This window comes from Leguminivora glycinivorella, chromosome Z, assembly GCF_023078275.1.
Source record: "Leguminivora glycinivorella isolate SPB_JAAS2020 chromosome Z, LegGlyc_1.1, whole genome shotgun sequence".
In the NCBI taxonomy this organism is placed as follows: Eukaryota; Metazoa; Arthropoda; class Insecta; order Lepidoptera; family Tortricidae; genus Leguminivora; species Leguminivora glycinivorella.
In genome coordinates this window covers 42,446,867-42,470,543 of record NC_062998.1, presented here as the reverse complement: position 1 = coordinate 42,470,543, position 23,677 = coordinate 42,446,867, and the positions used below count along the sequence as shown (strand labels likewise).

At 36.4% G+C, this 23,677-nt stretch overlaps 3 protein-coding genes across 11 annotated transcripts in view; 2 read left to right on the top strand and 1 right to left on the bottom strand.

Moving 5' to 3' along the window:
- Positions 1–13,113, top strand: part of LOC125240795 (neuronal PAS domain-containing protein 2-like) — a 113,649-nt gene extending 100,536 nt beyond the window's left edge. For 4 of the 8 annotated variants that reach the window (XM_048148891.1, XM_048148890.1, XM_048148885.1 and 1 more), the window contains one exon: positions 1,381–5,110. The gene's annotated coding sequence lies outside the window, so the exon portion shown is untranslated. Of the gene's footprint in view, positions 1–1,380; positions 5,111–13,036 lie in introns of those variants that run through there. The other 4 variants (XM_048148887.1, XM_048148886.1, XM_048148889.1 and 1 more) reach the window with 4 other exon arrangements.
- Positions 5,250–21,754, bottom strand: LOC125240798 (BTB/POZ domain-containing protein Tiwaz). Of its 2 annotated transcripts, XR_007178671.1 has the most exons (5): positions 20,956–21,754; positions 18,266–18,471; positions 13,253–13,407; positions 12,714–12,785; positions 5,250–6,667 (listed from the first exon to the last, which is right to left on the bottom strand). XR_007178671.1 is itself a non-coding variant. In XM_048148894.1 (3 exons), exons 1-3 carry the CDS (start codon positions 21,117–21,119, stop codon positions 13,259–13,261), a joined length of 519 nt encoding a protein of 172 aa, XP_048004851.1. In that variant the 5' UTR covers positions 21,120–21,754; the 3' UTR covers positions 13,249–13,258. The 2 variants fall into 2 exon arrangements, 1 of the variants encoding a protein (XP_048004851.1); XM_048148894.1 differs by lacking the exons at positions 5,250–6,667; positions 12,714–12,785 and having other exon boundaries at positions 13,249–13,407.
- Positions 11,044–12,152, top strand: LOC125240797. The gene is made up of 2 exons (XM_048148893.1): positions 11,044–11,837; positions 11,949–12,152. Exons 1-2 carry the CDS (start codon positions 11,211–11,213, stop codon positions 12,009–12,011), a joined length of 690 nt encoding a protein of 229 aa, XP_048004850.1. The 5' UTR covers positions 11,044–11,210; the 3' UTR covers positions 12,012–12,152.
- Positions 21,755–23,677: the final 1,923 nt, after the last annotated feature.

Sequence of the window (23,677 nt, the reverse complement as noted above, 5' to 3'; positions counted from 1 at the left end):
CCAGTCAAGATTTTAAAAACATATGGTTATGCTATTTTTTGGCTATTGAATGTACAGTTTGCTGCAAGGAAAAATAAACGTGTTTCTCATTGTATCTATAACGATTTTTTTTTATAAATGATGAAACTTTATTGATTCAACGTAAAATAAAGCTATCATAAGTATAATTTTCCCTGTAGCTGACTGTAGTTACATTCCATTTGTGAATAATATTTTACAGCGATGCTGTAGAAGGAGCATTCCACGGAAATGCCACATATTAGCTAAATTTTTTAACAAATTGTGGTTGTTGTCGAACTGAAAAGAGCCCAAAACAAGCATGTTGAATTCAGAGGATTATCATGGATCTCCGTGGTGTTCTCCAGAAATGACAAATCTAACTACGATTTGTTAAAACATTTAGAAACTGCCTAAATCAGTTCTAAGCATTGCGACTTGCGAAACTCAATGTACTATCGGCATACTTACTCGTATATTATGTATATGTACATATAGGTATCCTGTATATCATTATAAACCAGCTTTTTGTGTGCTACTTATGTAATTATGTGCTTTTATGCGAATTTTTTCTGCGAAAGGTATGAAATATTTAAGCGAAGTTAGTGTATTTGTTGTCTATAGTTTTAAGTCAAAGATCTCTAGAATTTGAACTATGATCTTCTTTGTTGTGTTTATTAAGATCAACATGTTTATTCGATGAGATTATACATACGAGTAGGTACGTTATAAATGTTATAATATGTTAATTTCGAATAGTAAGTTTAAGTGTAGATCATTTTAAATGTAGGGTCTTATGAACCCCATTATGTTGGGTAGAAATAAATATTTTATTTACATAGACATATATTTTGTTGAAGAGCTAAATTATTATAGGAGCATAGTTGCTGGTAAATGTATTCTGCTTATTTTTTGTGTAATGTGCATTACCTGTAAGTACAAATACAAATAATTCAGCATGGAAGCCACAGGGCACTCTTTACACATCTACATACAATATATTGAAAGTAGAATTGATAATATTAATTCGTACCAAATTCTTACTAAAGTATAGAGCTTTAGTAGTGATTAAAAGAAATAAAAAGTTTAAAATAACTTTATGTTCGTTCGCCGTTCCTTTGTCTTCTCTATTCTATCTACGTTGCTAGGAGATTAGCGTAGAGGGTAAAATATAGTTTCATTTAATTTATAATAAGTGTTTTCAGGAGAGTTTAAGAAATATAGTCAGTGTAGGTGTACTTGTAAATATCACATCTGCATAACGTCAGTACTTATATCAGAACATAATTATCTGCTTAAGCATCAAAAAAGATATATTTATAAACTAAAATATACTATATGTATGTATATGGCAACATATTTATGCACCTCACCTCCTTTCAGAAACCAAGTGGAGCTTGGATATTGAATAAACGACACCCACATGATATCACTCTCCGGAAGAGCGTAACCTGACGTGGCGGTAATAACTGATTTGTATAATAAGTATGTACTTCAAATGTAGATAGTTTAGGTGTAGATAACTTACGGAACTCATATTTTTACTGAACTTATGTGTAGATAATGTAAGTATGAATTTGGATGTCAAAGAGTATATTTTTAATCGAATGATAAGTTGTTTTTTACATTAAGTGCTATGTGTTGAAGGAATATAAATCTGCAGAATCCATTTAGAATAAGTTTGTGAACGGGTATTCTTAGCCGTAGGGCTGATATTTAGAATGTTGGTCGCTAAGCCATGAGTGAACTTTGCATATAGATGTGGATGACTATCATGACACGCATATTATATAATTATATCGTGGTAAAGTACTTGTTTTCATACATAATTTTAACATAACGTATGTCTCTGTCCAATATACGCATAGTATAGATACAATTTTTTCTTGACATTTAATGGATTTTCATGAATGAGGTCATATTTTAAGTAGGTATGAAAGAAAGTGCCGTTAACTTTAATTTCATTAGTCTTGTAAGCGTTGTGTTTAGGTTGCGATTACGCTGTAAGTATAGTTTGTGTACGTGAGAATGGCAACGTCCTTACATTTTATTGTGAATAAATTATCGAGATATGTGCTCCCCGATAATACTCTTATGATGTGCAGCGCGCTTGCCAACCACAGATATCAGGTGGCTGTTTAGGGTGGAGTCAAATTTATATACTTACATACGTACCTAATGTCATTATTCCGGATTTCACTTTAGCCATGCTCTTAGCCTGCATTAAATAGGGTAGCTCGCGTAGGTACAAGTTCAAATTCTTTAACCCACTCAATACTTTAGGGCCAAACATTGATTGATCGATTGTATTAAGTATACAAAAAAACATTAATCGTTGTATGTAAAATACTTCAAACTTGTTAAGTAAAGAAAGGGGCGACCCAAAATGAACCTTTTTCTAAATATGATAATATAAAATAAATGTCGGCAATCATACCTATCAGCTACCTAAATTAATAGTTTGTGATCTAACGAACTTTCCCTTAAAGTTAGCACAATTATTGTTTTAACAATATCAGCTATCAGTACACTTTGGCATTTAGTTAGTTATATTTATGTATATTATATTATATATACTTACTACCTACGTGCTGTAATAACGTAGTGACAAAGTCGCATACATAATTATATCAATTTGGCTTAAAAGGTACAACAAAAACATATCAAACTTCGCGAAATATAGTATAGAGAGGAATCATTTCTTTGACTCTTTAGGCACAGGTGTAAGACAAAAGTAAGTTCTCACTCTAGCCTCGTCGTGACCAGTGTGCAAAACAAAGAATATTTATTTCTTTACAGTTTCTGTCCATGAGTTCCATGTACGGAACGAGAGTGTCCGCAATTGAGCACATTCGACGTACCCGGAATATCTTTAAAATGCTTAGGAAGAACCTGCAATTCTGTACCCGCTTCAAAAAAAAAATACTTAGCACTTTATTTACACAAACATTTACTCAGGTAATACGAATCTACAAGTGGTTCAAGATGAAGTGTAGCTGAAAGTAGGTAGGTACTTAGTTTACTATTTAGTAACACTGTATCCATGATCTCAAACTTTCCAGTGTACAACTAAATATCATTTATTTTAATAGATGGGGAATATAATTACAAGCCATATTTTCAAGTACAGACTCTCATAAAATAAGTATCCTATACGTACAGATACTTTACCTTCATATTGCTTCATATGAGCATTTTGATATAATAGAAACAGTAAGCTCACAGTAAATTGATACAAAAGAACCGCTGTTTAAAGTACAATGACACCTGTAGCTACACTATGAGTTTGACACTGATATATTCGCTGAAGTTATGTTACTTAAACGTTAAAAGTAAATCACACATGCTAGCGAATTTGGCTATAGGTGTGTGCAGACACGTACATGAATATCAACAGTTTAACTTCAAGTCTTAACATAAATACAGTTATACAATATACTTAAACTTGTAATTCCAAAACGTGTAGCGCAGCACATAAAAACTGCTCAAGTTTCGGTGTCACTCTTACCAATTAAGGGGTTGAAAGAAAACGAAATTGTGATATTGCAGTGAGAGCCAGCCGCCCGCGCCACAATTAACCTATCAACGATACACAAGGAAAACTCAAGAAACTCTAGGCTTGAAAACTGGAACATTGAGTAATACGGAAATCTCATGAAACCCGTCCTGGTACTCGCCCCTTACTAACAGTTTATTTTGTCTTGTATAAATGTACAAAATGTGTACTGTATTGCGAGCTAAAGATACTGTATTTTTAATAATACTTATTTCAAATTCCCCCCTTTTCCTCTGAAATAAAAAACTTAGTAATAAGATGTAGATTATTTACGCGTGTAAGGGTGTATTTGTTCAAATTTTTTTTTCTGAAATTATCCATATAATGATATATCGTAGGTACAATTATTGCCAATTATAACGAAACTGTAATAGCTTTTTAAAAAGAAGTAAAACCATTAAATGTTTGCAGGTATAACTCATGCTAAAGAGGTACGTATCTTTCTACCTCTATGTAAAAGCATTATAAGTAAAAATCTAAAACAGACCTAGTTATAGTCTATTATTTGTAGATTGTTAATGTTTGCTACGATTATTCCAAGCAATGAATTTACTTACGATATGTTTACCTCATGTACCAATGAAATACACATTTTTGATAAGTTTTGCAATAATTGTATTTTGATGCGTGATCTTAAGTAATTTTTATACGACACACATATTAATCGCAGTCAAGTTGTTTTTATTATTAAATTAAATGCTTATACTTATGGAATTAATTATGTCTGAACAATTATTTTTGATCGCTTGTTCATTGTTCATAATAGTTTAAGTGTAAACATACCTATATTTTATTTTGTGTCTTTTTCAAACTAGTTGTTTTAAGCAATGTTTATTATTTAAGATTTCCACTTCTATACACCAGTCCAGGAGTAATTAGTTTGACAAAAGTGCCATCTAGTTTTAAACCTTTCTCTGAGTAAATAAGTTTACCTCTTTCATACAGTAAATGGACATACAGTACTATCACAAGGGTTTTGTACCTTCTATTATACCGGATGGAGCCTGTAACAAAAGCAAATACTAACATTTGTTCAGCAACTTTTAAAAATAAAGTATTTTGATTTTTATTACCCTTGAAAGTTTTCCATAAGAGGTAGGTAATGTATTGCGAATTCTGTTAAGTCAAAAGTGTGACAGACAACGTCAATGCCAAAAATGATTAATTGTACGTACATTGAAGTTAATATTTATTTTGTATTAAAAATTAAAACACTAATGACTTCATAATTTTTAAAAGTCGCTGAATAAAATGTTGGTCAGTTTAAGAAGTACCTATATAGCCTACAGTTTAATTTTTTACTTTTGTTACAGGCCCCACCCTGTATACATTTGTGAAATATGTATTTACATCATCCCATTGAATTGATAAGTTTTACCGAAAACATATATTTAGTAAAAGATGGTGTTTTTAGCCGGGCGTTTTTTGTTACTGAGGATAGTAAGTATAATTCCGAACGAGTACCTGGTCAGGCCGAGTACGGAGGCTTATTAATAGCCGTATTAAACTTAAACTAATGAGTCATGATTTATAATAAAATTATTATCTCATAATTTATTGAGTTGTTTCTGCTCACGTCTCCAAATCACCTATATAACTTCTCTTAATCTTGACATTAATATCTTGGAGCTACATTATAACTAAATGGTGCCAAATATTTCATGCACGTCAGATGGTAAAATCTAGTCTCAAAGGTAACAAAATAATGTCTGAATACGATATGTAACAAACTCGTTGACAATGCTCAATCTTTTGTTATACATTTTTTTTGGAAATCGAAAGTGAATGCGCATTTCTCGAATTATGTTTGGTATTATGTTCAGTCACAAGGTTTGCTTTGGATAGTTAAATGACGTGTATGGAAAATAAAATAATTATCGTGAGACTGAGTATTTTAATGGATATGTTTTATAAGTTTAGCAGCTAGACTTCCCTCTGGGGCTGATATTTAATCCTTGAAATTATTATTAAAATTAAGTAGGTAAATAAAGACTTTTTTACATTTTAAGTGAGGCCGCAACCAAAAGTACCAGTAATTATGCCAGTTTATATAAAAGTGCTTATTATACTTAGCACCACAGCGCTCGTGGCAAGAACGGTATGTGAGGTCACTAACGTTGCGTCAGTCTTCCTCAACACCTGGGTGTGTAGACAAGAGGCCAGTCTTTCGGGCTTCCTAGCGTATCGTAGCTATGTCTTTGTTACACGAATACGAAAGAGGAAATGAGAGATAACTACGATACCTACAGTTCGGAGCATGAATGACTGGCCACTTGTCCACGGGACTCATGTCCTTACCACTCACTGACATTGTCATCAACTCATTACTATTATATACGCTAGCATCTACGTAACACACATTCTGAATTAATATTTCAGTATGACCGATATTCTTAGAGAGATAGAGAGTAAGGGCCAGTTGCATCAACCACATTTAACAGACACATCATCGTCACGCAGCACACGTCTATGGAACTTCCAATACAATAAAAAAATTACGAACGCTTTAACGGTGACAGACGGTTTGGTGCAACCGGCCCTAAGTCACGTAGGCGTTAGAGTAAATGTCATTGTTGAGTTGACACAGTTAGTGACTCGTAGTAATGGTACGTACCTACTGTTTACGTTAGTACGATTTAGGTAGGTAGTTATGTAGTTTTATAAAATAAATGTAGAAAAATATGTCTCTGTAGACAAAGTATATATATGGACAGAAAAATTGTTTATTTTTTACATATTACGCTACCGATCATAAATCATAAGTAGGTGTTTGTCCACTCTGTCCTTCCAAACATTTAAAGCTTCTATTGAAGCGGATCTACTTGCAGTGTGTCATTACAAATGGATACGAGTCAATACCCGAGAGGTGATGTACCTAATTACCTATGTATATGACAACATATAAGTTGCGGTATTATTTTTCACTTCAAATTTTCTTGGGTCAAGTTATCTTCATAATAATGAAGTATTTGATCGCCTATAGAATATCTCACGATAAGTCTTCAGCGCTTCCGCGCTGCGTTTTCTTCAGAGAGAATTACTACTGAAGCTCCGACCCGGTCCCATTCCGATCTATCGTGAGGCATCCTTAATCGCCAGTTTGAAGCACGTTTTCTGTTGAAAATATATAAATAGGTGATAAGTTATATGCGAATCTGATTCGTAGTCGATGTTGCCATTTATATATTTGTTTTTAGTACTGGTCTATTTTGTGGGTAAATTAAGGATTCTAGTTTTTTTATGTAAGAGTATAAAAATAAGAGTATCGCAATCCAGAGTCATATCATCTAAAGAGGACGTACATAATTGACCATTTGAATAGGTTGGGCTGGTACAGTCAGCTGCAGAGAAAAGGAGACCCCCTGCCATACAAATTTGTATGCAAAGGGGTCTACTTTTCTCTGCAGCTGACTGTACATCGCGTTTGACAATATATACAAATACAATACATCTAAAACCAACTAAAACTGTCAAGCCGCAGAAAACATTATCTGCATCTGGGCCTCGGCACTACATTAACGACACTATTTCTCCTCTTAATAAGTCGTACAGGAATAGTCCTAGGCAGCTGGAGTACCTTTAAAAACCGTGGTTGCTTGAGATATAACTGACGGTGTATATTAATATTGCCATTGATTACTTTACGTACCTAGGATGTCAAGCAAAAAATCTGGCCAAGGTGACAATCGCTCACACTACGGGAAACGAAGTGACAGCTGCCTTTGATTCGCTATGGAGCGTTAACCGTCACCTACATTTCATTACCAACATTTATTATCATATATACATATATAATATCTGGGCAACCGAGCTTCGCTCGGTTTGTTTCATATCCTTGACATGTGTCGCCATCTAGTTCAAAAATGAATAGTACCTACATCGAGCGAAAGAATTCTCAGCCTTAACAACACAACTACTCCACACAAGATGGCGCGCATTTCGCCACAAAAACTCAAATAGTGTATTTTTCTATTCGTTTTAGCCTTGACCTGTGTCGCCATCTAGTGTTTGCAATAAATAGTACTTACATCGACCGAAAGAATTCTGTCTTAACAGTACAACTACTGCACACGAGATGGCGCGCGAAGAAAAACGCATGAAAACTCGAAAATTCGCGTTTTCCGGGACCTAAGGATAAGTTAGACCGATTTTTCACCCCCAAAAACCCCCACATAACAAATTTCTGCGAAATCGTTAGAGCGGTTTCTGAGATCGTCAGTGTAAATAAATATATAAATAAATAAATATACAAGAATTGCTCGTTTAAAAGTATAAGATATATTTAAGTTGATTATATGTATTCCGTTTAATATTACAGAAACAATGGAAAAGGCTAATTAGGTATGTTAGCTGACATTATTAGTATTTGTATCTTTAAAATGTTCTATTCTGTTTATTTGACATATATAATGGTCAAATCATTTAACATCTTAATATCTAAAATTCATCAATAAATCTCAAGTGATCTATGTATCAACAATTTTATAAATGTTAACAGATGTTATAATTTTGATTGATGTAATAAATGAAATAAATGAATAACAAATTAGTTTTATTGTTTAATTATTATATTCATAGATTAACTGACAACATTAAGATACTTATCGTACGTATTTCCGACTAGTAAGTCCACATTGTCTGATTTTACTAAATAAGAGAACCATGCAAATGTGCACACCGAATGCGTAAGCGTAGACGTGCACTTGCGCATTGTATTATGTATATGAATCCTAATGAATGAAGGCACAACGTTCACGTGACGTGTGCGTAGCATGATTTTACTGCAAGCACACTCACACGTCTACACACACGAAGGTGTTGTGCTTTTATCTGTACAACAAGACGTAAAATTCATTCGGAAACTTGATGTGTAAACGTTTCAGTGAGCCTCATTTTTATGCGAATTTAAATAGTTTTTTTTGAAACATAATTTATCTAAAATCGGTGATCTAATTCGAGTCAAAGTATAGTACCTACTGACAATGTTAAGAAGTTTTAAACATTTGATTTCGTTAAACGGATGGTTTTTTTTTATATTTGGTTGTAAGTATATCTGCAATGGGACTTTTATTTGTTTACGTTTTTGAACTCGAATTTGATCATTGACATTAAACAGACAAAATGTAACTTCATTGGTTAGAATAAAATTTCACACTGGTATTTATAAATACCAATATTAAATGTAGGATTTTGAAAGTTTATATATTATGTTTGAGCACCTTGACCATAACTACTAGAGTTCTATCTAATCCACTTAGTTTGAACCCACAACAATTATTGTATTCTCCGACACAAAAGTGTAGCAAACTCAATGCCCAAGTAGAGTTCAATAAAATCTGCAAATTGTTCTTTACAATACATTTTAAATAACATTAACTTATATAGACGGATCTACCACGATATAATTTCTTTTTTGTGTATTCACTATTCAGTATTCTTATAAAATACTACAGACATACACAAAGGGGTTGACAGAGCACATGGAACTACTCAAGTTTCAGTGCCTCTCTTTGCAAAATAAGGGGTTGCAAGAAAACGAGAAGTGTGACATTACAGTGACAGGTTGCCAGCCTCTCGTCTACGCACCAAATTTAACCCGTATCCAAGCAATTCCCGTTAAGTTTGTACATTTGGATCACGTCTCCGATTTTGATAAAAATTGGTAGGCTGATAGAGTCCATGATGCTGAGTAAGATCCACTAGGTTTCCCAAAATGTCCTATTTAGTTTGTATGAAACCTTCCTTTTTTGTTACCAGATTTCTATACATTTTCGGTAACAAGAAAGGAAAGTTTCATACAATCAACCTAGGACATTTTGGGAAACCTAGTGGATCTTGCTCAGCATCATGGACTCTATCAGCCTACCAATTTTTATTCAAATCGGAGACGTGATCCAAATGTACAAACTTAACGGGAATTGCTGATCCCATAGTCAGCATCTACGACACCCACGGGAAGAAAAGGCTAAAGGCTAGGTTTTCTAAAATACTAATTTGTAATTTTTATTGACCCCTACTTTAGGTACAATTAATTTTGCTTATACTGTATGACTAATTTAAGTAAGTACCTATAGGTACAAGGTACAAGTAATATTCGCTTTCGTACTTACATATTTAATAAAATATAGGCGGTATACATAAAACATGAATGCATTTTTATCTACATTTACTAGTAACGTATTTCACAAAGAAACGAAGTTAGCTTTTAATGTACCTCAATTGAAAACCACGACCAAGCTAAGTGTGAAATAAACCCAAAGTTTTATTGTGACCTAATACTTTTATTTCCCATGAGGTCCTTGCACTTATTCCATCTGTATTCCAAACCCACCATACCTACAAATTAGAAATAAACCCTCCAGGGCTTCAAATAGGTGTCCATTTCGCGTCGTTTTGGCTTGAACCAGCTGGCGTAGCTGACTAGCCTGATAAACAGTATCGCGTCGGTGAGTCCCGATCGCACTTAAAATCTGTACGAAAAGGACGGACTCACGTGATACGCGCTGTCACACGCCGTTGTTGCCCACCTGGTTGTTCGATTTTTAGTTAAATTTTTTACTACTCATGTTTTGGCGTGAAATGTTAGGTGAAACGTCTTTAAAAACCCAAAATAGAGGGGATGGACCGAAAACCAGATGTAACAATAACTTTTAAATCAGCCTTCTTAACTTATATGTGTATAGTCCTTATCAAAATGGCTGTCAACTGAGACGGGTTTGGCTCTATATTTGTTAATTACAAAAATATTGTGAAAAAAAGATTTTATCACTATTGTTGCAACAAATGTATCTGGAGCAAGGCAAAATTGATGACTTAGATATTCTTGAAATTAAAAATAGGAAACCGTTAGCAAAATAGATTATGGCCTCTAAAGCTATTTGCCTAGTTGATTACATATCTTCCCAGTTAGATAGGGGCATGCAAGTCGATGCTGCCTATTTTGATTTCAGAAAGGCATTTGACTTGGTCGATAATCTTATACTTTTAAACGAGCAATTCTTGTATATTTATTTATTTATTTATTTATTTATTTATATACATATTTATTTACACTGAAGATCTCGGAAACCGCTCTAACGATTTCGCAGAAATTTGTTATGTGGGGGTTTTTGGGGGTGAAAAATCGGTCTAACTTATACTTAGGTCCCGGAAAACGCGAATTTTCGAGTTTTCATGCGTTTTCTTCGCGCGCCATCTCGTGTGCAGTAGTTGTACTGTTAAGACAGAATTCTTTCGGTCGATGTAAGTACTATTTATTGCAAACACTAGATGGCGACACAGGTCAAGGCTAAAACGAATAGAAAATACACTATTTGAGTTTTTGTGGCGAAATGCGCGCCATCTCGTGTGCAGTAGTTGTGTTGTTAAGGCTGAGAATTCTTTCGCTCGATGTAGGTACTATTCATTTTTGAACTAGATGGCGACACATGTCAAGGATACGAAACAGAACCGAGCGAAGCTCGGTTGCCCAGATATTGACATATTATTGGTCAAGCTCTTGTCATTAGGGTGTACGCCAAATCTGCTCAATTTTTTTTCGAGCTATCTTAAAGATCGGAGACAATATGTACAGTACGGAGGTTTTAGATCAAAAGATTATTTTACGCGCTCAGGTGTGAGTCAAGGTAGTAATCTAGGACCTACTCTGTTTTTGACGATGATAAACGATCTTCCCTCCGCTATTAGCAATTGTAGGTGCTTGATATTTGCTGATGATCTTAAACTTCTTCAGCCAGTGGCTAATGTGTGTGACTGTAGACTACTTCAGGAGTCTATCGACAAAGTAGCTGAATGGAGTGAGATAAATCGGCTACAGTTGAACGTATCTAAGTGCAAGGTTATTAGTTTTTCCCGTTCCAAAACGCCAGTAACCTACTCTTATTGTCTGCAAAGTGTATCCCTGGAGCGTGTTCGAAGTATACGAGATTTGGGGGTCATTATTGATAGCGGTTTGACTTTCCAAGACCACATCGTTGACATGTGTAAAAAGGCTAACAAAAACCTGGGTTTCATCATGCGGATCGCGTCACAATTCCGCGACACCAGGATTGCCCTGGTTTTATATAACGCATTTGTTCGTAGCCGGATGGAATTTAACTGTATTGTTTGGGACCCAACCGACCAAAAATACAGGGACATGATGGAGAAAATTCAAAAAAAGTTTGCTCGATACCTGTACAAGAGGTTATATGGACGCTATCCTTTTCTCTATCCCTCGTTGTTTGTGGCAGGTATGGTTGGATTAGAGACGCTAGAGTTGCGGAGGAAAATGCTTCTCGCGATCCACTATGTCCTCCTCTTCCGCAACAAAGTGGAAAATCCAACTGTACTCTCAAGTATACGGCTCTTCGTCCCCAACGATTATGTGCGAGCGGGCGCTAGACGTCGGCACGCGCTGTTCGCAGTGCCTGCAACGCGCACGCAATACGCGCGCCGAGCGCCTACGTCTAGAGCCTGACCTATTTAACGACAGGTTGGGTGTTTTACACTCAAAACTGTGTACTTTCCGAAATGGTTTTGTTGGTCGCCCCTAAGCGATGGTAGGAGCTATGCATTATCTTATCTTGTGAATTTTAATTTTTCTTGATAATTTTTTTTATTTTTGTTATTGTGTTTTTATGTTTATAATTGTTGTGTTTTTATGTTTATAATTATTGTGAGTTATTTTATTTTGATTATTATTTTTTCATTATTTAATTGTAATTTTGTCTCTTTGTATTTTGACTTTTGTCCATGTTTTGGCGTTTGGTCCGCTGTAAGCCAAACATGAATGTAATGTAAAATATAAAATATAAGGATAATAATAACAGAGAACTTGATAGACAATAGTGGATATCCATTACAACTGGGCTCTAGTGCTTCAAGTGCAATAAGGTCCTTCCCATTGAAACACCAACAGAAATTCTGATAAAATGGTCCTTATTACACATGATGCACTATTAACCCTTCTCTGTAGACAAGTGATAATACCTTAAAAACTACAGTTAACTTATTAATAAACTACTCAAAATTAAAATAAAAACAATGACTTTTTAAACAAATAATGGTCTAAGAACGCTATAATGTATTGCTATCCTCATCTGTTATTTATTTGCGATACAATTTATGATACATTTATAAATAAGTAAATAACGGACGAGAATAGAAATTCCCTATATACCTTATCTCGTATCTCGTACTACAACAATTACGTAGTGCGTCGCCTTTTCATATCAGTATCTGTACAGCTAACCTGAAAAAGTAAAAATTGCAGATTAAAGACACTGATTCGGAGATTGCTTGGACATTTGCTCAGTAAGCTGCAGTAACACCCACAAATAAACTTTTGGAAATAGGTATTTAATCTTACGAAAAATAGAAGGCGGTTGTGCTGGGCGACACAGTGAGCAAGTGGGACATCGCTAATTGACGGTATCAGTGTGATAATCCTGTGAGACAACCTTCAGAATATTCAGATGTTAATTGAAGCACCATCCGTTTCAGTTCACCTGTGTCACGTGTGGTACGTGTCAGCGCTCCTGTTTGTGTTGTATGGCAGGAACTGCTGCAGTTACCTCAGTTCACGACCACCGCTGCTGCAGCCGCTCGCGCTCCTGCGTGAGCAGCTCCGACTCCTGTTTGAGCCGCTCCGTGGCTCCGCTCAGTCAGATGCGGTGCACCACGCCCTCTGTGTTGTTGTGCAGGAACTGCTGCAGTTACCTCAGTTCACGACCACCGCTGCTGCAGCCGCTCGCGCTCCTGCGTGAGCAGCTCCGACTCCTGCTTGAGCCGCTCCGTGGCTTCGCTCAGCCACACGCGGTCCTGCTTTACGCCTTCTTTGTTGTTCTTCATCTTCGTCAGAACGAACACCATATCTGAAATTTAATATTATACATATTTTTATTGATTGTAACATACATACCGAGAAATTAAAACTTTTTAGTAAAGAAAACTGTTGTAAGTATATATCTATGAGTTACGTCACCTGCTTCTATAAAAATGTGGTAAAATTGTGCGGTAAATTATAAATAATATCTAAATGTATATAATAATTCTTGATGATTTATATAGTTATTATAGTATATAGAATCCACGAATACCCGTATTTTTACCACGATCAAGTACCATGGTTAAGTTTAACACGCGAAAAAAAATCTGAATACGGCTCTACTTACTATGTTTGACCATAATAGGTGTGTTGATGTGAATGCTCTACTGTAGGTACACTAGGTACTTAAAAACCGGGCAAGAGCGTGGCGGGCGACGCTCAGTGTAGGGTTCCGTAGTTTTCCGTATTTTTCTCAAAAACTACTAAACCTATCAAGTTCAAAACAATTTTCCTAGAAAGTTTTTATAAAGTTCTACTTTGTGATTTTTTTCATATTTTTTAAACAAAAGTTAGAGGACACACTTTTTTTTTCCTTTAGGAGCGATTATTTCCGAAAATATTAATATTATCAAAAAACGATTTTAGTAAGCCATTCATTTTTAAATACCTATCCAACAATATATCACACGTTGGGGTTGGAATGAAAAAAAATCAGTCCCCACTTTACATGTAGGGGGGTACCCTAACAAAACATTTTTTCCACTTTTTATTTTACCACTTTGTCGGCGTGATTAATATACATATTGGTACCAAATTTCAGCTTTCTAGTGCTAACGGTCACTGAGATTGTCCGCAGACGGACGGACGGACGGACGGACAGACAGACATGGCGAAACTATAAGGGTTCCTAGTTGACTACGGAACCCTAAAAATGTATCAATTCATGTATGCGTATATAATATTTATTTATACGTCCAAAAATAGAAATTGCTATTTCGCTATTGCAGCTCGCCTAAGCTGGTAAATAGCTACTATTCTAGATGTTTAACGTAAACTGACAAGTACGAGTATAAGTTACATGGATACTATAAGGAGCAAACTACGTAAATATGTTTACAAGTTTCTCCTCGCTGCAGTGGTGAAAATATAGCTCTTTACTTTCTAGTTATCTAGGGAAGCAGAATATTAACATTTTTCTACTCGTCGACTGTAATCTGTCAATTAGGACACCACAGACTAAACTATAAGTGCTAACTTTTCAGTGTTGGACACTCTATGGCAGTTCCGACTCAACTATAATAATATATGTAACACAGAACTTAATTTAGATAGAAGAAACAAATTCATATATTTGTATAGGGGCCGAGCGTGTCAAATTTTGTACTGAAGTTGATTCTTGCCTGTAATTTTAAATATGTCTCAGGCTCTTGATTGTTCATAATTTTTGTGTTGTTGCAATTGAATATCACGTAACGAGGCATTTTTTATGTTTTGGTTGACTTCAACTTACAAAAATTGACGCCCGAAAGCTGCAAGCTGCGAGTAAAGACGGACAACTCAGTGGATTTCACTGAGTTCATTTGACACGCTAAGTAGATAGGTTTGCTTGATCTATGGCATATATGACATCTGTAATATGTAATCTCATTATAGTTGACTTTAAGTTAACTGTAATAATTTCAAAAATAGAACATCATACAATTTCTATACTAATTTGCGATACCTGGCAAATTTTTCTGCATCTGAAATACATTTTTTTTTATTTGTCGCGTTATCGGCCAATCAGAGACGGTTATTACAAACAATTGGTTGCTAGGTAATTCGATGTTGATACAAAGGTGAACGACGCTATTAACATTAATTTTAACTTGCATGAATGATGATATTTCCGTCCATTGATGTTGAAGATGATGACTCGTAGAAAAAGTATTGTATACAATAGTGATATAACTAAGCTTTTCACTCTCGTACCGTACTATTAGGCCACTCAGCAAGCTTCGTGGCCTAAACATGGTACTCGACTGAAAAGCTTTGTATTATATCACGATTGTATAAAATACTATTAGCAGCGATCATAGGTACACACTATCTTATAATATCGCTAGCGGACGACCCTGGCTATGCAAGGGAATAAAATCATAAAAATGGTGATAGTAACTTATCCGTAAAATATTTTTGTAGACCTGAATATTTAAGAGATACAATTCCACCATACCTACAGTGTTTTGTTATATATTAATCGGTATGTGCAGCCTACTTGATTAACAAATATCATTATAATTATTTCAATCAATTTAAAAGAAATCTTGACAAATTATAAGAAATCTTTCATGGGTGCCACTGTCGACCCGGCTGATAGACGCATCCGGCGACCCAAGGGCTGGCGCTTACCTCTCCCAGCGTATATCGCTAGCTTAGACATTGGCCTATGCCTAATTTTTTTTATCTATTTCTCTCATCCTGCTTGTATCAAAAATTTACGGCAATCCGGAACGTTGCTCAAAAATGCGTTTTTTTAAATTATATAAATTCACCGCATTTATTCTGCAAGTACCCAATTGAACAACCATGAAGAGGACTCTTAAAAATATATTTTGGCAGCATATTAACCTTTGTTTGTCGAAATCGTACAAAGAGTCTTTGAGATATTCTCAAATTAAGCCAGATTAGGGGTTGTCCGAAATTTATTTGCTAGACCTTAATGATAGTACCACCATAAAGTCCCTAAAATAAAAAAAATATCAGACCTTCTTATATCAAATAGTACTTACCAATACCTTCAGATCATACTCTCGGACCATAATAATACAAAATTATGCACATGTCAACATTTAGACGAGGTTTGTTTTGTCCCTATAATTAACGATACAGTCCTTATATAGGATTTACAGTCTTCATATTAAGAATCGTACCTCCATTTTTTAGCGCAACCTATTAAATACTATCATAACCACATTGATGATGCCTACTTTTTTTGTTTTTCAAAATATGTATTGACATGATATCATGATATTAAAATAAAGAAATATGCCATTTGTTCTTATAGAAAATAAAAACTCGTAAAAATATTTGGGGAAAATATGATTTTGGCCAGTTCCAGGCTGCGAAACAGCGCCATCTAGTTTTAAGCCTAAAAATTTCAGGGGTACGCTTTTTTGTATGGGCATTGTCAATCCCGTATTATATTGTTCTTGCCTTAATTAATGATAACACCAAAAACACAACACTGATGTTTAATGAATTAATTTTCCGCCTGCTTAGGAGTATGTGTATTTACATAATTATATGTAAATATGTTCATGTAAGACTAAACTTAAAAGCTAGCTAATGTCTAAAATATGCCCTTGAGGCATTGTACCAAGGATACTGGCGACATTTCCTCGCTGTATCGCAATCCTGATACTTTGTGCGAGGAAGTCGCCAGTTCTTCGGTCACCAGTTACCTCAACCAGTTTGCATTACATTGCGGGCCGAATTAATTTGAATGGACTACAGTCTCATATCAATTTTAAGTAAGGTACAGCGGGGCAAATCTCGACTGGAGGGCAAATGTAACTGGTCCTTCCATGTTTTACAATGTTTGCATTATTAAATAGAGTAGAGTAGTTACAATTGCCCCCAGTCGAGATTTGACCCGTTGTACCTTAAGTAAAAGTTTTTATTTTTTATGTCTTATACAGCGTTAAGAGACTCGTGCTAGCTTTACTTATACGCGTATAATGTAAGTTCTTGTTCATGTACGAGTATAATTCCTAGTGGGCAATGAATAAGTAAGCAAGATGCGCGTATCGCAGAAGCTGGCTTTCGCTGTGCTAATTTTATAAATCGCTATGCAAATTTGCCAGCGCGATCGTGCTGGTTCATATTTAATAAGTATAATATCATAACCTAAAAGACAGTAATATATTTGCAAGGTAACTACCTATTTTTAACTTGCTAAAATTCTACCTAAATTGCTCAACTGACCGTAAGGTGCGATGATAGCAATTTAATGGAAGCTTCATGCTAATTTACAACTAAGTAATAAATGCCGTAATTCGGGGTGAGTAGGGTTCGCGGACTTGTGTTATCAATTTATCATACAATTCCGGAGTAAATAATAAAATTAATAAATAAATAAATATTACATGACATTCTTACACATTTTGACTGAGCCGCACGGTAAGCTCATGAAGGCTTGTGTTGCAGGTACTCAGACAACGATATACCTATATAGGCTTAGCAGGCACGGTAACTACCGACTACGCCAGACCAGTCGTCAAACTGACCGGACATTGATGTATAATGACAGAAAATCATAAGATAATTTCATAACAGTATTTTGCGGATTTTTATGGGGTGAGTAGCCGTGACGAGAAAGGTACTTGGGTCAGTAACGGGGGGAGTTGTTTTGCGAATGGGGAGAGTTAGGATGTGTGAACAAGGCTTGTCACTATTTATGAAAGATTGACATTACGTCATATTTCAGGTACAGTCTGACCAAAAAGAGTAGAAATTAAAAAGTGGTAACATTGTAGTATCATCCCTTTCAAATCAATATGTGTGAGAAAACGGGATAAAACTACGATGTGCCGTTTTATATGTTAACCTACAAATACATGTACAATCTTATGTTTACCTTTACATGCACTTTGTCACAAAAGTCATCAAGGGTGTCGTTGTATAGGTTTCAGGGGGTGCAGCAATTCTTAAAGTCACAATTTTTCCAAAGTCAACAGAAACAGACTAAAAACGTCAAATAAAGACGTTTCATGCCCCTGGGTATCTAGCCAACGTTACAATCGCTTTCGCTAATATCGTTATCGAAGGTAAGTCTCTCTATATCTCTTCCGTAGTGGCGCGATACAGAGATCTATTAAGCGATAGTGACGTAGACTAAGTACCCTGCTACTTCAATAACTTACGGTCTAACTCGAAGTACAAAGCTTCGTGCAGCAGCAAGTCCAGGTTAGGGAAGTCATCAGGCAGCAGCAGCTTCTTGTTGCGCAGAAAGTTGAGGATGTGCCGGAACATGCCGCCGTCGCGGTCGATGAAGTAGTGCTGTTTCAGCGTGTCCAAGACTATGGGGATGGTGCCGTTGAACATCTTCCCGAGGCGGGACTCGGGGTAGCTGTAATTAATAAAAAAATAGGTAAACTCATAGACAATATAATATACTAGCTGTTGCCCGCGGCTTTGCTCGCGTTAAATTCGAAAAGAGCGGAATGATTCATAAAAAACTGCCGTTTGCATTCAGATAATCAAGATTGAATAGGCACCTTCTGGGCGAGCTCACTCCATCGTAGGCCACGTCTTTGCCTTTGGTTAGTCTGTGGCCAAGAGTAAGCCCATTTTGAATTTAAAAAAAATCTTTGCTTCTATGTAAATGTGTAGATAATCCCTTAATAAATAAATAGGTACTTCTTAATTAAATTCTACTAATATAATTGAAACACCGGTAACCAATACCTCACTAGGATCCCAATTCATAGCGCCTATATATGTCAAACATTGCATTTTGCTGTTTATTATACAATTTCGATTGACAAATTCGTGCGACCGAAATTCAAATATCGGCCCCCTGGGCTAATACCTCAGGCTTTTTTTTATTAAAATAAGTTACGTGTGATTTTTATACCTATAACCTAAATATGACATTATCCGTCGGTCCCTTGCAACCATCAATGTGCCTGCTCTCCTTGAGCCGACTGGCATAATCAGAGATGATGGCAAGAGGCCTGATGGAGTGTCCTTGGTCCCTTGGAGTATGGGACGAATGTTAGTGTGGGTGTGGGATGCTACCTGCGTAGACACATTGGCACCGTCTCACCTCCAACGGACCAAGATAAAAACGGGCGCAGCGGCAGAAAGTGCCGAAATTTTGAAACGTAATAAATACAAAAGTCTTGGCAAAGAATACCTTTTTGTACCCTTTGGTGTAGAAACTCTAGGTCCATGGGGCCCCAGCGCGAACAAGTTGTTCACAGAAATCGCGAAGCGTCTGGTTGAGGTAACTGGTGACCGAAGAGCTGGCGGCTTCCTCGCTCAACGTATCAGCATTGCGATACAGCGAGGAAATGTCGCCAGTATCCTTGGTAGAATGCCTCAAGGGCCTATTTTAGACATTAGCTAGCTTTTAAGTTTAGTCTTAGTTTCTTATATAATTATGTAAATATGTTCATGTAAATAAAGAATAATAAATTTTTGTTTAAATTAAAAAAAAAAATATGTATATTGCTATACAATTACACATCACGATATGTAGCGTCTAATATTAGCTTACAAGTATTAACAACACAGATAGCATCAATTTGACTCAACGAACCTGTTCGAACTATTGGCATCAATAGATAGCAAACTTGAAAAGCAACAATGATAAGCTGAAGTAAATTGTTTTAAATCAAATTCACAAGGTTAGGTACAACCAGCGTAAAACGATCATTATTAACTAAAGTAGATGGTCATCAAACTAATAAAAAATAATAATTAGAGATGTATCTAATATCCATTGGACTCGTGAAAAATATTACAATCGCACAAGCCTTCCGGTAGATAAGGGTATCTGATACTTAACTGCGTAAAAACTCCTATAATTTATTAAATCTTTACCTGCCAACAGTTAAGAAAGTGATACATAAATTGTCCAACAAATTCTTCGGTGCTCACTTTCATTATTGCACGGGAGAGATTTTGACCGTTCGGGTTGTAAATTTATTGTTCGATTGATTTTGTCGAAGCGAAAACATTGGTAACGGTTTCACAGACATACAATTGGCAGGATATTTATTTTTGTGCCCTCAAGTGAGTTGATTAAAAGAACCGAGCGGGCGACGAGCGGCGGGCGGCGGGCGGCCGGAGCGGGGCTAGCGCCCGCGGCGCCGCCGCCGGCTCCGCGCTCGCTCGCAGAAACAACACTCCCCGCAGATAAAACGTGGTTATTTACTACCAGCCAGACCCACCCACATATCTCTATATACCACATACACAAGGATACTTCACTAAAATCTTACAGTTATCTAAAGGAAATTACGATCAGACTCGATTGCTAAATTAAAGTACCTAATAAGCACAAGTTTCGACAGCACGTTCGATTCCATGGCTACTTACCTCAAAGGAAGGAAGGAGAAAGGAAGGATATGATTAACCAGGCATACTATTTATGGTATAGTTAAATGCTTCGCCATGTCCATCTGTCCTTTGCTTCAAGATTTGTAGTTCTAGGCCGCAAATTTTGTAATTTATTAGACTTTATTATAGCTTGGTAAATACAACAATAAGTAGTAATAGTGTTCGCTGCTTTAATTTATATTATTGGCTATGCCACACAGCGGCTCCATAGCGCCGGCGACTAATACTCGTAGTTCAACCCCTTCAATTCAAAAATGAAATGGCTCGCAGACCATACACTGACGATGACGTCGCGAGCGTCGGAAGTTATAAAGCAACTGTTAGTGTATCTAGTGACAAAATGTAATTGGTGGTCCCGACGTTGATGAGCACGGGCGGGCGCGTTGAAGTCGGTGGTGGTGGCCTTGTCCATGAAACCGGCCGCGCGGCTGCACGCGTAGCTTCCGCAACCTACTTAGAAGATACAAGAGTGTAACATTTTACGTACGCGGTAAGAGTCTCTAGTGAGGAGGTGTAGATGGTGCCGCCGACGTCGATGTGCACGGGCGCGTTGAACTTGGTGGTAGGCGCCACGCGCGGGATCCCGGCGATCGGCTTCTTGTCCATGGAGCTGCCGTCGGGCGCGGGGCTGCCCGGCTTCACGGGTAGCATCTTCGGCTGGAGAACAAATCAAAAGTTAAAACAACACCTTCTAAAATCTAAATCTTGGATCAATTTTGCACGCCGGCGACGTCACTTGACAGAAAATAATTAATGTTTAAATTAGTCGCGCTACCACTGATTTTTACCACCTAACATCTAAAACCTATAAGGAAAGCCTACTTAGGACATAAAACATTCGTTGTGTTAATGGGGGTACTTGATTTTCACAGTCGGTTAATGGTAGAATTACAAGTACCTGCCCAGACCATTTCAATGGGTAACTACTTTTTATTATCAATCGCTTTAGATTTAGCTCGTCGCTCTACCCGCTCAAGCTTTCATTTAATAGTTCTCAGTATTTAAGTATAATCAAATACAGCAAGTATATAGACGTCTATTTAAAACAGTGGAACCAGTAGTAATGCTGCGTCGACACACTTCGGCACTTTCTAAGCGAATAATGGTTAGAACCTAATAGTCGTAAAAATAAGTACATATTTAGTTGGAATATCTTCAGTTGACTTCTGAAGCTAAATGTTTGTATGTTTGTTGTATTATTAATGTTTGTATGGATGAAGGCTTTTAATGATGACGTTTGTTAATGGTTTATGCCTGTACAGTCACGGATTTTAATTGTTGAATCCACTTTAACTTAATTTTATACTGGACACGTTTTAGCTTAACTATGCTTAACTATGAGATGTCCAGTATGAAATGAGCTAGAAGTGGATCAACAATTAAAGTCCGTGACCGTACCATGTACCTAATTCAACGGACGAAGCCCATGTTGCGGATCTGATGTAGGTAGCTCACTTAATTCTTTTTTATACAGAGAATATATTTTCCATTTTCGGGTATACGTCGTACTCCTTATGTACTTAATCGTAAGTATTGACCAGGCCCGCAAATCAATATCGGTGCGTTTTTATTAACCCTTTTAACTTTTGTTTATATCAACTACATAATGTGGCCTTTCGTCCAAAACCTTATTTTTTCAGAGTAGTTCCTTGTGCGTCATGCATGTACCTACGACAATCAGTTTATTAAAATATTCTATAAGATTTTCCTATGTAGGGAATTGATCATGGAAAGCCACTTAATTATCCTTTAAATACATAGAGAAAGCCGTAAACAGCGGAACCCAGTAGCAGGTCGCATGCAGGTTTAAATACGCGTTGAACTCGGTAGCGGGAGGACGCACCCGTCTGGTTCCATTATAAACACGCCGGCGGCTGTGTGCCTAGCGACGTCGACTAAATACCCACCAGGAATGCCGACTCAGCCGCACGCAACTAGCAGATCGTGCCAGATACGCCGCACGTCACTGGTAACGCTTTAATAAGCTGCTGAGCAGACAATCACCGTAAACCCGCCCCATTCTTCTCCGGAAGATCATTGAAATGGTCAGTGATATAAATGAGTACGAATGAAAAGCAGTCATCCATTTTTTTTTGTTTTAACACAACTAATTAAAATATCTCAAAACCGCATTGTACATTCGCTATCAATGCTGGTGTACTCGTTATAAGAACAACTTCAAAATTTCCACCAAGATATTTATATTAGGTACAAACTATTGGTTAAAATTCAGGAAAATCTTAAAAAAAAAAAATGCCGTGCTAAGAAAATAATAATATAAATAATAGCGATATCATGAATTTCTGAATTTGGTTGACAAATTGACTGTAGGGTCTGTATAGTGGGCGCCTCTACATTTTTTCAGTTTTTATTTTTTTATTAGTCAGGGAATGCAATAATCCTCCAACCGAAAATAACGAAGTGTTTTCGGTGAAGTGTACCAAATGGCAAATTCATACCAACTCTTTATTAATTTCTTCCACCCTTTGTAAAAAAAGTCACGAGAATGTATTGTATCGAAGCTAAAGTTTTCCAATAAACCTGTCTATGGCGATCCTTGATGCAGACGAGGTGCCAAATAATTTGGGAAATTAGTAGTACAGGTACAGGTACATCAATGAAGGATCCATTAATAGTAATATAAAAATTGCCAACGTGTACAGGCAGGCAAGCTTGGTCGCGTGATAAACGATATAACGTCAGGCCGTCCTTTTCGCACTAACTTGTAAGTGCGATAGGGACGCACCGATGCGATAAAGTTTATCGAACTAGTGTGCTACGGGTGTAATCTTTTTTAAATTTACTTTATTCATCAAATATAATAAATAAAACACATTTCAAATGTAGGTACAGATGCCTACACAAACACATGCTCCTGCTCCTATTGGCGCCGATACATGAAATGTTGATAAGTACCATACCATTGTATGTAAGTATGTTAACGTTTCTCGACAGCGACTTTCATATGTTAAATTGAATTAAATTTGCAGCTTTCATCAACAGACAAAACAATACCATTATCCTATAGTGATCTGCAGACACTGCTGCAGAGATTGCCTTGTTGTAAGACCTAAATATGGCATGATCTCAATTGACAAACAGCATATATGAGTGCTTGTCCGCCTTACAAATGCATAAATCTCCACGTGAAAAGACCTCAGGTGTGAATCCAGCGAGATAGCCCGCCGCCAGGCGGCTACGCGGGAGAT

Excerpts from the sequence above, each read along its gene's own strand:
- LOC125240798 (XM_048148894.1), bottom strand. The coding sequence starts at position 21,119 with ATGCTACCCGTGAAGCCGGGCAGCCCCGCGCCCGACGGCAGCTCCATG. Across the intron at positions 18,472-20,955 it reads TCACTAGAGACTCTTACCGC|CTACCCCGAGTCCCGCCTCG; the intron begins GTACGTAAAATG and ends TATTAATTACAG. Across the intron at positions 13,408-18,265 it reads TTTGTACTTCGAGTTAGACC|ATATGGTGTTCGTTCTGACG; the intron begins GTAAGTTATTGA and ends ATTAAATTTCAG.
- LOC125240797 (XM_048148893.1), top strand. The coding sequence starts at position 11,211 with ATGATAAACGATCTTCCCTCCGCTATTAGCAATTGTAGGTGCTTGATA. Across the intron at positions 11,838-11,948 it reads GGAAAATGCTTCTCGCGATC|CTGTTCGCAGTGCCTGCAAC; the intron begins CACTATGTCCTC and ends CGTCGGCACGCG.